At 47.6% G+C, this 18,013-nt stretch overlaps 2 protein-coding genes across 2 annotated transcripts in view; one reads left to right on the top strand and one right to left on the bottom strand.

Moving 5' to 3' along the window:
* Positions 1-12,833: 12,833 nt before the first annotated feature.
* On the bottom strand, positions 12,834-14,542 carry LOC133045276 (uncharacterized). Its single transcript, XM_061127562.1, has 2 exons — positions 13,771-14,542; positions 12,834-13,684 (listed from the first exon to the last, which is right to left on the bottom strand). Exons 1-2 carry the CDS (start codon positions 14,540-14,542, stop codon positions 12,834-12,836), a joined length of 1,623 nt encoding a protein of 540 aa, XP_060983545.1.
* The window catches only part of LOC133044581 (ninein-like protein), a 37,973-nt gene continuing 34,481 nt past the window's right edge, over positions 14,522-18,013 (top strand). The window contains exons 1-3 of the mRNA XM_061126003.1: positions 14,522-14,778; positions 15,567-15,777; positions 17,039-17,267. The gene's annotated coding sequence lies outside the window, so the exon portion shown is untranslated. The remainder of the gene's footprint in view (positions 14,779-15,566; positions 15,778-17,038; positions 17,268-18,013) is intronic.

Genomic DNA, 18,013 nt, shown 5'->3' with positions numbered 1-18,013 from the left:
AAAAAGCATGAAAAGTGAAAGTGATGGTCACTCAGTCATATCTGACTCTTTGCTATGCCATGGATTATACAGTCCATGGAATTCTCTAGGCCAGAATACTGGAGTAGGTAGCCTTTCCCTTCACCAGGGGACCTTCCCAATCCAGAGATAGAACCTAGGTCTCTCGCAATGCACGCAGATTCTTTACCAGCTAAGCACCAAGGGATCCCAAGAATACTGGAGTAGGTAGCTGATCCCTTCTCCAGTGGATCTTCCTGACCCAGGAATCAAACCAGGGTCTCCTGCATTGCATGTGGATTCTTTACCAACTGAGCTAACAGGGTATCTAGTCTTGCTTGGGAAAACAGCGTCTGACAGTAGGAAAAGCAGGGACCAAGAGGCTTTGAACAAGATGGCTGCCATCTTTAAAGACAAAGAAGCCCTCTGTCCTGCGACGGATTCACGCTGATGTTTGGCAGAAACTAACACAATACTGTAAAGCAATTATCCTTCACTTCAAAATATATTAAAGAAAAAAAAACCCTCTCCCTCAACTATGCTGCCCCCTTCCCCTGCAGCCTGAATGGTGCTCAACCCAAAACCAAACACCCTGAAGGAGCTGCCCAGCCCCATGCTCTCCTCCTCGCCACAGCGAATATTCTGCTTCCTCACTCTGTGGAACTGTTCTCCTCTCTGCCACCGGAGTCGAGAGGAGCCGAAATCAAACAGCTTGCCTACAGTGAAGGGGGAGAGCTCTCAGCACTTCAGGTCATGGGTGCCAGATGGTAAGGTTCAGACAAAGCTGCCAGTGACATTACCAGGGTATAAACATCATGTGGTGAGGCCACGAGCTGGATCCTCACTGGAGGGAAAAAGAGTGCAAGACCCTCAGTCACGTGTCTGTCCCCATAGATGGGGAGGGGACGGGTTGGCGTACATGCAGTCATGGGCTGTCGTCACTTCCCCACGGTGAGGGGACTCCTACCCTGTGTCTGTGCGGCGGACACTGCGCTATGATTAAATGTAACCTGGGTGTGGAGAACAGCTGGAGCGCATGTTCAACCTGCCTCAGCCTGGCTCCCAGGAAAAAGCAATGAGTTTTTTCTCTTCCCAGCTAGTGGCTAAGGCTGGGAAGAAGCAGGGAACATGCATTGGCTCAAGAGCACATTCTGATGCAAACTCACAGTGTAATGTAAACCTATCATTTCTGATCCCGCAGGACAGGCAACACTTTAGTCGCTCAGCCATGTCCAAGTCTCTGAGAACCCATGAATCGCAGCACGCCAGGCCTCCCTGTCCATCACCAACTCCCAGAGTTTACTCAAACTCATGTCCATTGAGTCGGCGATGCCATCCAACCATCTCATCCTCTGTCATCCCCTCTTCCTCCTGCCCCCAGTCCCTCCCAGCATCAGGGTCTTTTTCAAAGAGTCAACTCTTCACATGAGGTGGCCAAAGTACTGGAGTTTCAGCTTCAGCATCAGTCCTTCCAAGAAACCCCCAGGACTGACCGCCTTTAGGATGAACTGGTTGGATCTCCTTGCAGTCCAAGGGACTCTCAAGAGTCTACTCCAACACCACAGTTCAAAAGCATCAATTCTTTGGCGCTCAGCTTTCTTCACAGTCCCACTTCACAGTCCAACATCCATACATGACCACTGGAAAAGCCATAGCCTTGACTAGCTGGACCTCTGTTGGCAAAGTAATGTCTCTGATTTTAATATGCTATCTATGTTGGTCATAACTTTCCTTCCAAGCAGTGAATGTCATTTAATTTCATGGCTGCAGTCACCATCTGCAGTGATTTTGGAACCCAATAAAATAAAGTCAGCCACTGTTTCCACTGTTTCCCCATCTATTTCCCATGAAGTGATGGGACAAGATGCCATTACCTTAGTTTTCTGAATGTTGAACTTTAAGCCAACTTTTTCATTCTTCTCTTTCACTTTCATCAACAGGCTTTTTAGTTCCTCTTCACTTTCTGCCATAAGGGTGGTGTCATCTGCATATCTGAGGTTACTGATATTTCTCCCGGCATTCCAGCTTGTGCTTCTTCCAGCCCAGCGTTTCTCATGATGTACTCTGCATATACGTTAAATAAGCAGGGTGACAATATACAGCCTTGACGTACTCCTTTTCCTGTCTGGAACCAGTCTGTTGGTACATATCCAGTTCTAACTATTGCTTCCTGACCTGCATATAGGTTTCTCACGAGGCAGGGCAGATGGTCTGCTATTCCCGTCTCTTTCAGAATTTCCACAGTTGATTGTGATCCACACAGTCAAAGGCTCTGGCATAGTCAATAAAGCAGAAATACATGTTTTTCTGGAACTCTTGCTTTTTCTATGATCCAGCAGATGTTCGCAACTTGATCTTTGGTTCCTCTGCCTTTTCCAAAACTAGTTTGAACATCTGGAAGTTCACAGTTCACGTATTGCTGAAGCCCGGCTTTGAGAATTTTGAGCGTTACTTTACTAGTGTGTGAGATGAGTGCAATTGTGTAGTAGTTTGAACATTCTTTGGCATTGCCTTGCTTGGGGACCTTTTCCAGTCCTGTGGCCACTGCTGAGTCTTCCAAATTTGCTGGCATATTGGGTGCAGCACTTTCACAGCATCATCTTTCAGGATTTGAAATAGCTCAACTGGAATTCCATCACCTCCACTAGCTTTGTTCATAGTGATGCTTTCTAAGGCCCACCTGACTTCACACTCCAGGATGTCTGGCTCTAGGTGAGAGATCACACCATCGTGATTATCTGGGTCGTGAAGATCTTTTTTGTACAGTCCTTCTGTGTATGCTTGCCACCTCTTCTGAATATCTTCTGCTTCTGTTCGGACCATACCATTTATCGAATGCATCTTTGCATGAAATGTTCCCTTGGTATCTCTAATTTTCTTGAAGAGATCTCAAGTCTTTTCCATTCTGTTGTTTTCCTCTATTTCTTTGCATTGATAGCTGAGGAAAGCTTTCTTATCTCTCCTTGCTATTCTTTAGAACTCCGCATTCAAATGCGAATATCTTTCCTTTTCTCCTTTGCTTTTCACTTCTCTTCTTTTCACAGCTATTTGTAAGGCCTCCTCAGACAGCCATTTTGCTTTTTTGCATTTCTTTCCTATGGGGATGGTCTTGATCCCTGTCTCCTGTACAATGTCATGAATCTCTATCCATAGTTCATCAGGCACTCTGTCTATCAGACCAAGTCCCTTAAATCTATTTCTCACTTCCACTGTATAATCCTAAGAAATATGATTTAGATCATACCTGAATGGTCTAGTGCTTTTCCCAACTTTCTTCAATTTAAGTCTGAATTTGGCAATAAGGAGTTCATGATCTGACCCACAGTCAGCTCCTGGTCTTGTGTTTGCTGACTGACAGGAGCTACCTCACGTCCGAGGTCAGGGAAGGCGGCTGAGAGGAGAAACCCCACGTCCAAGGAGCGGCCGCTGCGTCGGCACAGAAGGGCCGAGACGAGCTACTCCACGTTCAAGGTCAGGAGGGGCAGCCATCAGGAGACACTCCTCGTCCAAGGTAAGGAGCAGCGCCTGCACTTTGTTGGAGCAGCCATGAAGAGATACTGCACGTCCAAGGTACGAAAAACCCAAGTAAGACAGTAGGTATTGCGAGAGGGCATCAGAGGGCCAACACACTGAAACCATAATCACAGAAAACTAGCCAATTTGATCACATGTACCACAGCCTTGTCTAACTCAATAAAACTAAGCCATGCCACATGGGGCCTCCCAAGACAGACGGGTCATGGTGGAGAGGTCTGACAGAATGTGGTCTCCTGGAGAAGGGAATGGCAAACCACTTCAGTATTCTTGCCTTGAGAACCCCATGAACAGTATGAAAAGGCAAAATGATAGGATACTGAAAGAGGAACTCCCCAGGTCAGTAGGTGCCCAATATGCTACTGGAGATCAATGGAGAAATAACTCCAGAAAGAATGAAGGGATGGAGGCAAAGCAAAAACAATACCCAGGTGAGGATGTGACCGAATAGAAGCAAGGTCCGATGCTGCAAAGAGCAATATTGCATAGGCTAATTCATTACGTCCATGAATCAAGGCAAATTGGAAGTGGTCAAATAGGAGATGGCAAGAGTGAATGTTGACATTCTAGGAATCAGCAAACTAAAATGGACAGGACTGGGTGAATTTAACTCAGATGACCATTATATCTACTACTGTGGGCAGGAATCCCTTACAAGAAATGGAGTAGCCATCATGGTCAACAAAAGAGTCCCAAATGCAGTACTTGGATGCAGTCTCAAAAATGACAGAATGATCTCTGTTCGTTTCCAAGGCAAACCATTCATACCATGGTAATCCAAGCCTATGCCCCAACCTGTAATGCTGAAGAAGCTGAATTTGAATGGTTCTATGAAGACCTACAAGACCTTTTAGAACTAACACCCAAAAAAGTTGTCCTTTTCACTCTAGGGGACTGGAATGCAAAAGTAGGAAGTCAAGAGACACCTGGAGTAACAGGCAAATTTGGCCTTGGAGTATAGAATGAAGCAGGGCAAAAGCTAATAGAGTTTTGCCAAGAGAACACACTGGTCATAGCAAACACCCTCTTCCACCAACACAAGAGAAGACACTACACATGGACATCACCAGATGGTCAACACTGAAATCAGAGGACAGGCAACAGCCAACCTGAAAGGTGGTGAAATTGGCCAAGGTCTGAACCTGGGTGTGTGCGGGGCGGAGAGAGACGATTCTTTATCATGGGCAGGGATGGGCCCTGGGGCTGTTTTCAGCCTGTGAATGAGGCTGAGGAATGGGAGAATAATTTCTCCAGGATCCAGGCAAGTGCAGCCTGCAGCTCCAAGCAGTGCTTGGGCTGCTGTGTCCACATCTGATCCCTGGTTAATTTCTGAAGCTGTCAGAACACAAGAAATCTGTCTAAAGGAAGGTGGGCTGCTGGCGTTCAGATGCTTAAATAAACCACATCTGTAGGAGTGCAGAACCCAAAGGCCATGTCTGGGCCCTCAGCATTGAGAAGAGAAATCGTAGTAGTATGTGGATAAGGCAAAGCTCGGGATGCTGGAATCCTTTTGAATTATTACTCTGGCTCTGCCCCGAAATGAGCCTCAGATATTTCAACCAATTTATTTTCTCCATTTGTCTATGGATCCATGTATCTATCTCCTGTCTACTGTGATCTCAGCCTGCAAATTAGACTGTTTGCCTAGGGAGGAAGAGGGATAGGTCACATCCAGCAAGGCTGTTCCAGCACTGATCTGGCACTAATATCAACTAACCCCCACAGTGATAAAGAAAAACCAAGGGCTGCAGCAGAAAGAGTTAGATTTTGGTGGCAGGCAGGTTGCGCGTGTGCAAATCCCAGCTCAAATATCAAGTTTAAACCCTCAGCCTCAATTGACTCATCCCAGCATCACTTTATGAAGCTGTGGGTGTTGGAGGTTATCAGGCAGAGTGAAGGGGCATTGTGTTAAGTGTACACATGGCAGCAATCACTACTCTTATTAATTTGTACATTATCACTGTTTCTGCAGAATCAGGGACGTGTCGTCACTAGGTGGAACGCTAGTCTAGTAAGGGTGGACATTAGGTATTAATCAAGGCAGGGCTGGAGAGAAAGGAGGGGTCCAGCTGCTCTGGAGAGTGGGAAGGAGGCCAGGAGGCAGTGGGCCTGGGACAGGTGGGCACCAGGCCCCAGACCCCAGGATGGTGAGTAAAGGAAGGCTAATGATGAAGGTTCTCGACTGAAGAGGAGCAGGACTCAGGCCTAAACATTTCTGCCTGGACAAGACAAAGTACCAGTGGACCAGGGCCAAGGAATGTGCTGTTGGGGAGGGGACAGAGGGGAACCCATCTCCTGGTTCCTCCAGCAGAAGCTGAGGAGCTGCTCCCCTCAGGGAAGGTTAAGTAGCCTCACCAAAGCCATCTGACAGTAAGTGATGGATCCAAGGTGGAAAACTCAATCGTCTTTCCTACTGTATAGCATGGGCCACTCTGCTCAATGGTATGTGGCAACCTTGGAAGGAAAGGGAGTTTGGAATGAACACTGGAGTATGTATATCTTTTTGAATTAGTTTTCTCCAGATATATGCCCCAGAGTGGGACTTCTGGATCATACAGTAGTTCTATTGCATTTTCATCTTTTTAAGGAACTTCCACACTGTTCTCCATAGTGGCTGTACCAATTTACAGTTTTACCAGTAATGTAGGATGGTTTCCTTTTCTCTATATCCTCTCCAGCTTTTATTATTTGTAGACTTTTGGATGATGGCCATTCTGACCAGTGTGATGTGATACCTCATTGCAGGTCTGTCATGCATTTCTCTGATAATTTGTGATGCTGAACATCATTTCATGTGGCTACTGGCAATCTGTATGTATTCTTTGGAGAACTGTCTATTACAGTCTTCTGTCCATTTCTATTTTGTATTTTTATTTATTTGTTTTGCCCATTTTTAAATTGGGTTTCTGGTTATTTTAATTTTCTTGACATAGAGTTACATGAGCTATTTGTATATTTTGGAGATTGATCCCTTGTCAGTTGCTTCCTTTGCAAATATTTTTTCCCTCTCTGTTAGCTTTTTGTTTGGTTTATTGTTTCCTTTGGTGTGCAGAAGCTTTTAAGTATAACTGAGTTGCATGTGTTTATTTTTGCTTTTATTTTCGGTACTCTAAGACATGGATCAAAAAGGATATTTCTGCAATTTATGTCAGAGTGCTTTTTTTTTGGCTGTGCCATGCGAATTGTGGGAACTTAGTTCCCTGACCAGGGATCGAACTCAGGCCTACAGCAGTCAAAGTGCCAAGTCTTAACCCTTGGACTGCCAGAGAATTCCCTCAAAGAGTGTTCAGCCTATGTTTTCCTCTAAAAGTTTCCATGTAGGTCTTTCATGCATTTCAAGTATACTTTTGTCTATGGTATCAGAGAATGTTCTAATTTCATTCTTTTACGGAGCTGTCCAGATTTCCAAGCATCACTTATTGAAGAGGGTTTTCCGCACTGTCCATCCTTGCCTCTTTGTCATAGGTTAAGCAACCATATGTGCATGGAGAGAAGAGTTCACATTATGTTGTTGAGTCCTCCTACTCCAGATCTGAGCTTTCCATCTCTTCCAGCAGTTTAAGGTTTTTCTCATTCACGCACTTACAGTAAATGTGCAGACAGATGGAGGGAGGGGGCGTGCAGCAGCTTCAGGAGAGCGGTTGCCACCAGGAAGAGGAAAGAGGTTGGCTGCAGTAAAACAGGGACTGGGCTTCTGTCCAAGATGTTGTAACAATGTTCTTAACACATCTGCATGTTTATGTAATACATATGAATGTTTCCTATAGAACTATTTTTCTATAACAAGAATGCTCTCTGCCCACAGTTACTTCCTCGCTAAAACCCACCTCTTCAGGCTCCAGCTGAAGAGTCTCTTCCTCGGAGAGAATTTCCCGGATTTCTCCATCTACCAATATTTTGAGTGCATGACACTCTCTCCAAGTGTGGTGTTTTCCTTCACGGCAGGTACTCTGACCCGCATTACCTGCATTGAACATCTGCCTTCTGCATGACACTGTTGGTGGCCACAGGGGAAAACCTCTTGATTCTGCTGTTTACAACGGAAACACCAGAGCCCTTTATCAGCTCATAACTGCTGAGTGCATATCTGTTGCATGAACAAATGAAGGACCTGGGAAGCTGAGTGCAGGACTTTCCATTTCCCTTACATTTACTGCAGACCTCTCGCACATCAGTTCCTCGTTCATCAGCATCTATCCTTAAACAGTCACTGCAAAGTGTTCCTACTGTTCTGTGTCCTCCACACACCCTAACACCACGCTACTGATTTCTACGCCCAACTAACTGATGAAAACACTACCGGAACAAGGCCACGGACGAAATCTCAAGCTGCAGACATACTTCTCTCCAGGATGAGCTCTCAATAACTCATTCTTCCTCCAGCAGTCAGTAGTCTTGTATCTTATTCTTCACCCAATCACAGGTCCTCTGCGGTCTGTTTTTCAGCTCAAACTCTCCTCTGTGCCCACTCCCATGCTTGGCTCTAAACAGTCTGCAACTCCAGAGCCCTCTAACCTACCAAGGTGTAGTGTTCTGCAGCACGAGTTCCCAGCCCACTTCACTCAAGCTTTCGGAAGTCACTGCTACTCCTGCTAAATTTGCAAACTGCCTGTTCTCCCTTTAAACCCACTAAGGCCTCACCTGAGGAAAACAAGCAGCGGAAACAATACACTTCACTCATTCGGTCTCTTACTTGCTCTAGTGTCATCTCTCTTGGATCCATCCTAATTCCGTTCAAGTCATACCAGTCAAACGAGAAGTATTTATTGAACCCCTACCATGTGCCAAGCACTATTTGGTCCCTGGAGACATAACAATCATTAACACAAATCCTTCTACTTCTGTATAGCTAGGGTATGATCAGGCTCACAGAGAATTTAAAAAAAAGAAAACATATCCAAAAACTAATGTTAAGATGATCTGACATCAATATCATATTTCTTAAACTGTTTTAGAATATCAACTTACCAACTTACACATCAGGTAGGTTTTGCTCGTATAAAACTTTCATCTCCTCCAGAACTTGCCTCCATCCATCCTCCTGGAACATATAAAATTACACTCTCTAATTCCTCCACCAAGTTTGTAGCAACACTCTATGCTTATGTACCTTATGAAAAACCAATAGTCCTTCCACACCTACTAACATGGCTATAATGACAAGTGTTGCAGAGGATGGGGAGAAACTGGAACCCTTGTCCAATGCAGGTAGGAATGTAAAATGGTACAGCCCTGTAGAAGAAGTCTTGTGGGTCCACAAAAAGTCAAATTTCGAATTCCCACATTATCCAGCAATTCCTCTTCTAGGTATACACTCAAGAGAACTGGACACCTATGTTCATACAAAATATGTGTATTCAATGGAATATTGCTCAGTCAAAAAAAAAAAAAAAGTGCTGATACATACAACAACATGAACTTTGAAAACACTTAGTGAAATAAGCCAGACACAAAAGGACAAATATGGTATGATGCAACTTATCTGAAATGTCTAGAATAGGCAAACTCATAGAAACAAAGTAGATTTAGAGGCTACCAGGCTGAGGGGGTGGAAGAGTGGGTAGTTACTGCTTAAAAGCTACAGAGTTCATTTGGGGTTATGAGAAAGCTTTGGAAATAGAGGTGATGGTTGCACAGCAATGTGAATATAATTAATGCCACTGAAGTGGACACAGAAGAATGGTTAGAAATGGCAACAGTTAAGTTTTGCATCGTTTACCACAATTAAAAACAATAAAAAGGAATGACTTACTAACAAAATACACAATCAACACTGTCATTGAGGATAATCTTAAAGACACCACACTGAGAGGTCAGACAGAAAGGAGTACACACTGTATGCTTCTAACTGGCCCTGTACAGAAAAGTTTGCAATTGCTGGCATGCTGACTCCAGAAATACAATAAAAAAGACACATATAATCTGAAGGGGAAAGAAAATCCTTGGCTGCCTCAGGCTGCAGGTGGGAGGTAGCCAGTGCCACAAAAGAGAAAAGGGAATCCTTGGGATGGCAGACATCTTGGTTGGGTTGCTGGTTACAAGGATTGTATACATTTGTCAAAACTCTAGTAAAATGTGTACTGTGTTGTACTTAAATTATACCTTAATAAAACTAATGACAAAAAGCCAATAGTCTACAGACATAATAACACATGACAAAAGCAGGTAAAATACTCATTAATTGGAAAAGGATCTTAAAAGGTTACTACCCACCACCCCCAAAAAAAAACCCCTACACACTGCTAGGATAGAAAACAGAAAGGTCAAAGGAGTTTTTCTGCTATCTACTTTGGCAAATTTCTAAAAAAACTTCCCTTGGAAGGATAAAAACAGGAGAATTATAAAATTCATAAATGCTACACAATGTCTGTCAACAAGCAACACCTACACCTGAAACACTGTAAATAAACTATATTTCAATTAAAAATTTTACCAAAAAAAAAAAAAAAAAAACACCCAATAATGCTATAACAATGACAACCAAAAGAAAAAAAATCTCGAAACAAAACAACGATAAGCAACCCATTTACTGTTAGAGCCAAAATAAATGCATTAGCAAAAAAAATGCTTTAGCACTACGGTTATAACTACAAAATCACACTATTTAATGCAGCTTCAATGTAAAAAATGATTTCTAATGAGAAATGAAAGCTTGCCTTCTACCGACTCTTTCATCAACTGGTTAAAAAGATATCATGGAAAAGTCTGCTTTACTAGAATTCAATTAAATATTCCTTTTCCCACAAATATTATTTTAAGGGACAGCTGAAACTCTTGCACGATTAGATCAGCAGGTATACAAAAGACAAGTATGAAATAAACTTGTAAAGATACAATCGAGTTTCCAGATCTAAATTTTAATTTATTTTTTTTAAGATTTAAACTGTTAAAATTCACACTGGGAATTGCATCATTTTGTGCTCCCACCTCCAGCTGTAAGCCCCTGGGAACTCAAGATAGTTCTCCTAAAGACTCAAACGGTTATCAGTTCTGCAGATACAGAGGGCATCATTCCAATCTGCCAAACACAGCACCTAACCATGAGGGATTCTGGAATGAAAAAGGCAGAGTCCCTACTCTCAACCAGCTACCATCTGCCACGGAGGCATGATTCTCGAAAGCATGTGTGGGTCCAGGGTGTGAGGGGTCAATCAGATCAAGACCAATTCTTAGTCTAACCCAGCTCAGCTGTCCCAGTGGCCAGCCCCCAAAGGCAGCCAGGACTGCAGGAAAAGGTGCACTGACGCCCTCTAAGACCCAGAAAAGCCAGTGATTTTACACTTGTAAGTTCACCCCTGATTCCCCCCCTCCACCCTGCCACTTCCCAAAGTGGGAAACCAACACTTCAAGTCTGAGCGAAACAGACAGTTGGACTCACAGGCTGAAAAGCCAGCACCTGTGGGCAGTGTCTGCGCCTTTGCACTCCTTTCTCCCCGTGTGATCTAGTCTTCCCACCCTAGTGGGGACTTACTGGAAAGCCTCCACCCCTCTCAAACATCTGGCTTAAAACTCAGCATTCAAAAACTAAGATCATGGTATCCAGTCCCATCACTTCACCGCAAATAGATGGGGGGAAAAATGATAACAGTGGCAGAATTTATTTTCTTGGGCTCCTAAGTCATTGCGGATGGTGACAGCAGCGATGAAATTTAAAGACCCTGGCTCCTTGGAAGAAAAGCTATGACAAGCCTAGAGAGCATTTTAAAAAGCAGAGATACCACTTTGCAGACAAAAGTCCCTATAGTCAAAGCTATGATTTCTCCAGGAGTCATGTACGGTTATGAGAGTTGGACCATAAAGACTAAGCACCGAAGAATTGATGCTTTTGTTAGAGAAGACTCTTGAGAGTCCCTTGGACAGCAAGGAAATCAATCCAGCCAATCCAAAAGGAAATCAACCCTGAACATCCCTTGGAAGGACCGATGCTGATGCTGAAGCTCCAATACTTTGGCCACCTGATGTAAAGACCTGACTCATTGGAAGAGACCCTGATGCTGGGAAAGATTCAGGATATGACCAAGGAGAAGGGGGCTACAGAGGGTGAGATGGTTGGATGACATCACTGACCCAATGGACATGAATTTGAGCAAACTCAGAGAGACAGGGAAGAACAGGGAAGCCTGGTGTCCTGCCTCAGTACATGCGGCCATAAAGACTGGGGCATGGCTTAGGGACTGAACAACCCCTCTGAGTTCTAGGGCTCCAGGGAACCTCCCACTGTGGTCTCCTAACTTTTTAGATAAGGTAACTGCCTGAAGTTGCAAGAATAACAGACTGCAACCAAAGAAAACTGTTCAAGTTGGGGCTCTGCTTCCAACAGCTCCAAGTTCAGACAAGCCCTTTAACCTGATGCGTAATTCCAGTGGCTCAGCTTCCCCATCTGTTAAATGGCCCAAGTGTCAGACTAAGTGCTCTTGGGTGTTCAAAACAAGACTCACCTGACCCAAACGCTCTTCCTGCTGACTGCCGGATGTTTCCTCTGCTACCTGAGAGAAGCCTCCAGAGACGCGGTCCCTCCCCTCCCCGGCTACTCCTCTTACCTCCACCCCTGTCCTTGTACCTACAAGACCTGTCGTCTCAGGACACGGTGTTCAGCGACCCCCGACCGGGCTGCTGACCACATCCATCTCTCCTGCTGTCTATTCTAACCCACCAAGAACCAGCCTTTCTTCCATCCGATCCGTTCCCCAAAGTGCTACGTGGTGGTTTAGTCCCTAAATCGTGTCCCACTCTGGCAAGCCCATGGACTGTAGAGCGCCAGGCTCCTCTGTCCATGGGATTCTCCAGGCAGGAATACTGGAGTGCGTTGCCATTTCCTTTTCCAGAGGAGCTTCCCAACCCAAGAATCGAACCCGGGTCTGCTGCACTGCAGGCAGATTCTTTACCGACTGAGCTAGGAGGGAAGCCCCATCATCCGTGGGGAAGCACCTTAATTAGTGAAGTGAAAGTCGCTCACTCTGACTCTTTGCAAAGTCTGACTCTTTGGGACAGTCCATGCCAGAATAGTGGAGTGAGTAGCCTTTCCCTTCTCCAGGGGATCTTCCCAACCCAGGGACTGAATCCAGGTCTCCCACATTGCAGGCAGATTCTTGACCAGATGAGCCATAAGAGCTGCGACAGCCATCTAGACACAGAGTAATCTCATGGCTTCTCTCAAATGCCTTGTGTAAGAGCGAACCTCAGGCTCCAGAGTCCCCTTGCTGCCCGCCCTTCCCAGGCGGGGAGGGGAGGGTGTTTGCATGGTCCGCTCCCCGGTGGGGCTACCCTCACCGCAGCCCTCAGGGCGCGGCCCTAACTCCGAGCTACCCTGTCCCCACCTCCCCGGTGTCACTCTCACCTGAGCTCCAGCATCCCATCTCCTGGTCTCTCCGCGCGTCACCGGGGCGAGACGCCCACCGGAGCCGGCGCGCACAGAGGCTTCGAGGACGGCGGGCAGCGCGGGGCGCAGAGGCGGTGGCGGCGACGCCCGCGCGCGGGAAGCTGCCGAAACCGACCTGCCCACAGCCACGGAGTGGAGCCACAGGCGCCCCCGCCAGCCCGCTCGCGGCTGCGCGGCCCCGGAGCAGCGGCCCGGGAGCCGCCCGCTCGCCTCCGCCCTCACGGCGCCCCGCCTCAGGCCGCCTTCCCTCGGCCGCGCGGGGCGGCTCCAGGGCCTTCTCGCAGACCCTGGCGCAGGCGCCAGGCGGGGAACTTAGGCCGGGCCTCTGAGAGCGTCCGCGGCGCGCGGGAGGCGTGTGAGCGGCGAGCACGCTCGCCGATCCTGGGGGCGCGGGTTGTGTGGGCGGCGAGCCGCGAGTGCGCCTGCGCGGGGGGCGTGCGGCCGGGGAGCGCGTGCCGGCGTCGGGGGTCGTGAGAGCGGAGAGCGCTGCCCGCGCACTGCGGCGAGGGCGGCGTGTGAGCGGCGAGCCGGGCCGGCGGGGAGCGGCCGGAGGGGCGCGTGTGAGCGGGAGCCGGGCCGGCGGGGAGCGGGAAGAGGGGTGCGTGTGAGCAGGCAGCGTGAGCCGGCTGCGTGTGAGCGGCGAGCACCGGCCGGCGCCTGGGGGCGGGGGTTGTGTGGGCGGCGAGCCTGACGTGCGCCTGCGCGTGGGGCGTGCGGCCGGGGAGCGCGTGCCGGCGTTGGCGGTCGTGAGAGCGGGGAGCGCGTCCTGGCGCACTGGGGCGAGGGGGGCGTGTGAGCGGCGAGCCGGGCCGGCGGGGAGCGGGGAACGGGAGCCGGCAGCGTGTGAGCGGGAGCCGGGCCGGCAGGATGTGGGGAGAGGGGCGCGTGTGAGCGGGAGCCGGGTCGGCGGGGAGAGGGGCGCGTGTGAGGGGGGAGCGTGAGCCGGCAGCGTGTGACCGGGACCCGGGTCGGCGGGGAGAGGGGCGCGTGTGAGCGGGGAGCGTGAGCCGGCAGCGTGTGAGCGACGAGCCGGGCCGGCGGGGAGCGGGGAGAGGGGCGCGTGTGAGCGGGGAGCGTGAGCCGGCAGCGTGAGACCGGGACCCGGGTCGGCGGGGAGAGGGGCGCGTGTGAGCGGGGAGCGTGAGCCGGCAGCGTGAGACCGGGACCCGGGTCGGCGGGGAGAGGGGTGCGTGTGAGCGGGGAGCGTGAGCCGGCAGCGTGTGAGCGGCGAACTTGGCTGGCGCGGGGCGGGGAGAGGGGCGCGTGTGAGCGTGGAGCGTGAGCCGGCAGCGTGTGAGCGGGACCCGGGTCGGCGGGGAGCGGGGAGAGGGGCGCGTGTGAGCGTGGAGCGTGAGCCGGCAGCGTGTGAGCGGCGAACTTCGCTGGCGCGGGGCGGGGAGAGGGGCGCGTGTGAGCGGGGAGCGTGAGCAGGCAGCGTGTGAGCGGCGAACCGGGCCGGCGCGTGGCGGGAGGCCCGGGGAGGGGGGCGGGGGGCGTGTGAGCCGGGTAAGGGGCTCTGTCAGTGGGACACGCGGGCCGGCGCCTCGGGGCGTTGTGAGCGGGGCCTGCAGCGAAGGGGGCGTGGGAGCCGGAAATGGGGCCCTGGGAGGCGGGAGGGCAGGCGGTCACCATCTGGCCTGAGGAGCACGCAGCTGGCGGTCGATCCCGGGCCCCCTCCGCGTGGGTCCGGCAGGGCGCCCAGAGAATGCCCGGGGGCTCCAGCGGTGGGCTTGGCCGGTGCGTGCGTCTTGCCGCCACCGGGCTGCTTATTGTTTTTAATTTGAAGACAGTGACAATATCCTGATTTTCCTACCCTACACTTTGGGTTCCGAAGTGAGTTTTATCTAAAAATTGCTGCATAATGCCAGGTCAGTCTATAGTCAAATGTTTGTGTCTCTTCCTTCCGTTCTTCTCTGGCGAAGAAGTTTAGAGAGTACAGTTGGTTTACAATGTTGTGTTAGTGTCAGGGGTGCAGCAAAGTGAATCACTTATGTGTATATATGTATATCCGCTCTTTATAAAAACACTTTTTCCATATGGGCTGTTACAGAGTGTTGAGTTCCCTGTGCTATAGAGTTGGTCCTCCTTAGTTATCTATTTTAGAAACAATAGTGTGTAGTGTGGCGTGTGTGAGTCCCAGTCTTCCAACAAGTGTATGTTTCTTTGGTACCTGTACCTGTGTAAAAGTGCTAGAGAGGATCAGAGAGAAACAGGCTGAATTGTGGTGTCTTACCCCTTGGGCCTTGAAAAGATAGTTCTTGAAACTTGAAAGTATTTCTGTGTTTGAATTGTCAAGTTGATCTGCAGGGAACATTTCAAGAGACAGGAAAGCACGGGCCGGGGTAGTGATAAATATATGGGCTTATGACAACAGCAGTTTGCTTTAGTAATGTTTTAATATGGTCTTCCCTGATCGCCTAGTTGGTAAAGAATCCGCCTGCAATGCAGGAGACTACTATAACCACTAGAACATTGAGTCCACATTAATTTTATAATTCAGATTTAATTCATGTCGCCTTGACGATGATTATTTTCAAGTTCCAATTTTCTTATTTTCGCATTTAAAATCGCCGTCTGAATTCCTGACTCAAAACTGAATGGAACACATATTCAGGTTATAATCATTAACAAAAGTATCTTTTTAAATTTGACTTAGATACAAGCAGCATCTGAAGAAAATTTGCAGCAGTTCCAAGAGGAGCATATTGCTTCCATAAGACGTCAGATGGAACTCAGAATTAAAGACTTGGGATCTGAACTCTCCAAGAGGAAAACTTTTGAAGATTCTAATAAAGCAGAGTTGGAAAAATATAAGCAACACTACCTAGAGAAACTAAAAGAAAGTCCTTGGAAAAGAAACTAGACAAGTAAGTCAAAACCCAGAATCACAGAAAATATATTCAGTCCATTAATTTGTGTCTGAAGCCTAATTTTTATAGAGCAAGGTTCCTGAGATTAGTAGGAAGTGAAAGCTAACTAGATAATCACTGCTAGAGGGCACCCTAAGAAAAATGAGTAATAAGACATCCTGGTAAGTTTTCCTACACTAAGTAAAAGCATGCTTGTGAAATCGGGAAACATTCACACAGGGGTGAAAGGCAGGGTAATTCACAGAGTGGCTGACGCTGGCATGGTGACCTGACTGAGAGGTTGTATGGAGGCTGGAAAGGGCAGATCCCACTTGTAGTGCTGAGTCCAGGCTTCCCCGCCCTCTGAAAGCAGAGCACTCCTAGGACGCCTTTCATAAGCCCAGAGAGCATACAGCAAAGAAGCAGGGACCCGAGGACACGTTCTGCTAGTCGATGCCCCAAATAAGCATACACAAGGGAAGCACAGGTGCTCCCAGAGAGGCTTCAGGGCTGTGGGACTTGATGCTGAGATGTGGGGTGTGGCTTCCGAGGAAGGAGCTCAGTGGGGCCAGTCTCCCTGCATGGGGAGCGCCATGCCTCTCCCTCTAAAACGTACACTGAACGCTGTTTAGAGTTTTGGCATTTTAAATGAGACCAAAATTTGTCTTTGGATCTTTATTTATTTATTTACTTATTTATTTTGGACCATCAGAAATAGGTGCTGACATAGGCCCTTCGTAGAAGTGAAGTAAAGTAAGGTGAACTTTGGAAAAGCAGGGGATACTTGTCATTGTTCCTGGGGCTGTTTTAGCTCTCTTCAGTCTCATCCACTGACTTTCTCACCCTCCACTTGGGATTGTGGCTTGAGGTGATTCCTTAGAGCCAAATGCTTAATTTCTCCGAGGTCATGAGTGACACGTATGTACAAGGGTAGTAAGAGGACGCACTTGAATGTGGCTTTGTGGGAGGTCTGTTTGTTCATCCCTGAACTGTTCCCTGGGGGCAGGCGTGTCCCAGAGGCAGCAGGTGTCACTGTGAGCCCACCTCCCTTTCTGATGCCCTTTTTGTCCTCTCGCAGCTGTGACTTGTTACCTGAGGAGCCCAGACACACGTGAGCTTCTTGAGAACAAGGTCACATCTGTCACTGTTTCCAGCAGGTCTGCTCTCTGCTTTCAGTGTTCACACAGTGTAATGGGAATTCCATTTATGTGCGGCAACTTACAAAATGCAAGTCACAGAGGGAGACATGAATGAAATCCGTGCTTTCCATCTTCCCCAGGACTAATGAGAGCCTGGCAGAGATCAGCACCAAACTTGAGGTGGAGAAACCGCAGAAGAGATCTTTACTCAGCACTCCTAGCAGCACGCTAGTCCTGGAGCCCTCTTCTGTTGGAAATTTCAATCCTACTTCAGGGTTCAATGCAAATCTTCTTTCAGGAGCAATTGTAGGGTTTTCTACCTCAATTCCACACCGTTCAAATGACAGCGTGGAGACTTACTTGACCAAGGTTAGTTCTTTTTTTTTCACTGGGTTTCAGATTTCTGATATAAATGATCCTTATTTTTAATTTGGTGAACTTCTGAGTTGTTTTTTTGAGTTATGCACACTAAGTAAAGCTATAATCAACTGTGATAATCAAGGAGACATTTAATGATATTTTTGTGGTAGATCTCTCGTTTTTAAGAGATACTTCTTAAATTTCTTGAAAAGCTGCATTGAAATTCTACTTTAGAAATGAAATCTTATTGTCTAGTAACCGAAAGTGTACTTTCAGATGTTTGATTTACTTTCTAATTGATTTCACTTTGGCAGTGGTTCACAATCATTTCCAGGCTCTGCTGCTCCCACCACAGTTTTTCTACCCCTAAGTGTAAATGACTGGCATCTAAACACTAACTACATATGGGTGTTTTTTCTTTGAAGGAATCCTAGATGAATTGTTTTTATGAATTAAACAAACTTGTGATACATAATCAAAAGATTAATTTCTGGTTTTAGGTTAACATTTTTTGTTTTTTTCTTGTACAAGCGTACAACTTTAATTGATATTTTACTTACAGAATTTTGGTTTCAATTTCTGAAACATATCTTGCTGAGCAATTGTAGAATGTTTCTAAGTTTGTAGTTAAATATTTAAAACTCAGAAATGAAGCTCACTTTTGTCTCTGTCTTGACATCACCTGGATGAATGATGACTGAGATAGCAATGAAGGGGAGTCTTTAAATTGCAACTAGTTTGCATTGTGAAATCAT

Source organism: Dama dama, chromosome 23 (genome assembly GCF_033118175.1).
Source record: "Dama dama isolate Ldn47 chromosome 23, ASM3311817v1, whole genome shotgun sequence".
In the NCBI taxonomy this organism is placed as follows: Eukaryota; Metazoa; Chordata; class Mammalia; order Artiodactyla; family Cervidae; genus Dama; species Dama dama.
Note: the sequence above shows the minus strand (reverse complement) of the source record. Positions and strands in the feature narration are given on the sequence as shown.

Excerpts from the sequence above, each read along its gene's own strand:
- LOC133045276 (XM_061127562.1), bottom strand. The coding sequence starts at position 14,542 with ATGGTGACCGCCTGCCCTCCCGCCTCCCAGGGCCCCATTTCCGGCTCC. Across the intron at positions 13,685-13,770 it reads CCTCTCCCCACATCCTGCCG|TGCGCCAGGACGCGCTCCCC; the intron begins GCCCGGCTCCCG and ends CCCTCGCCCCAG.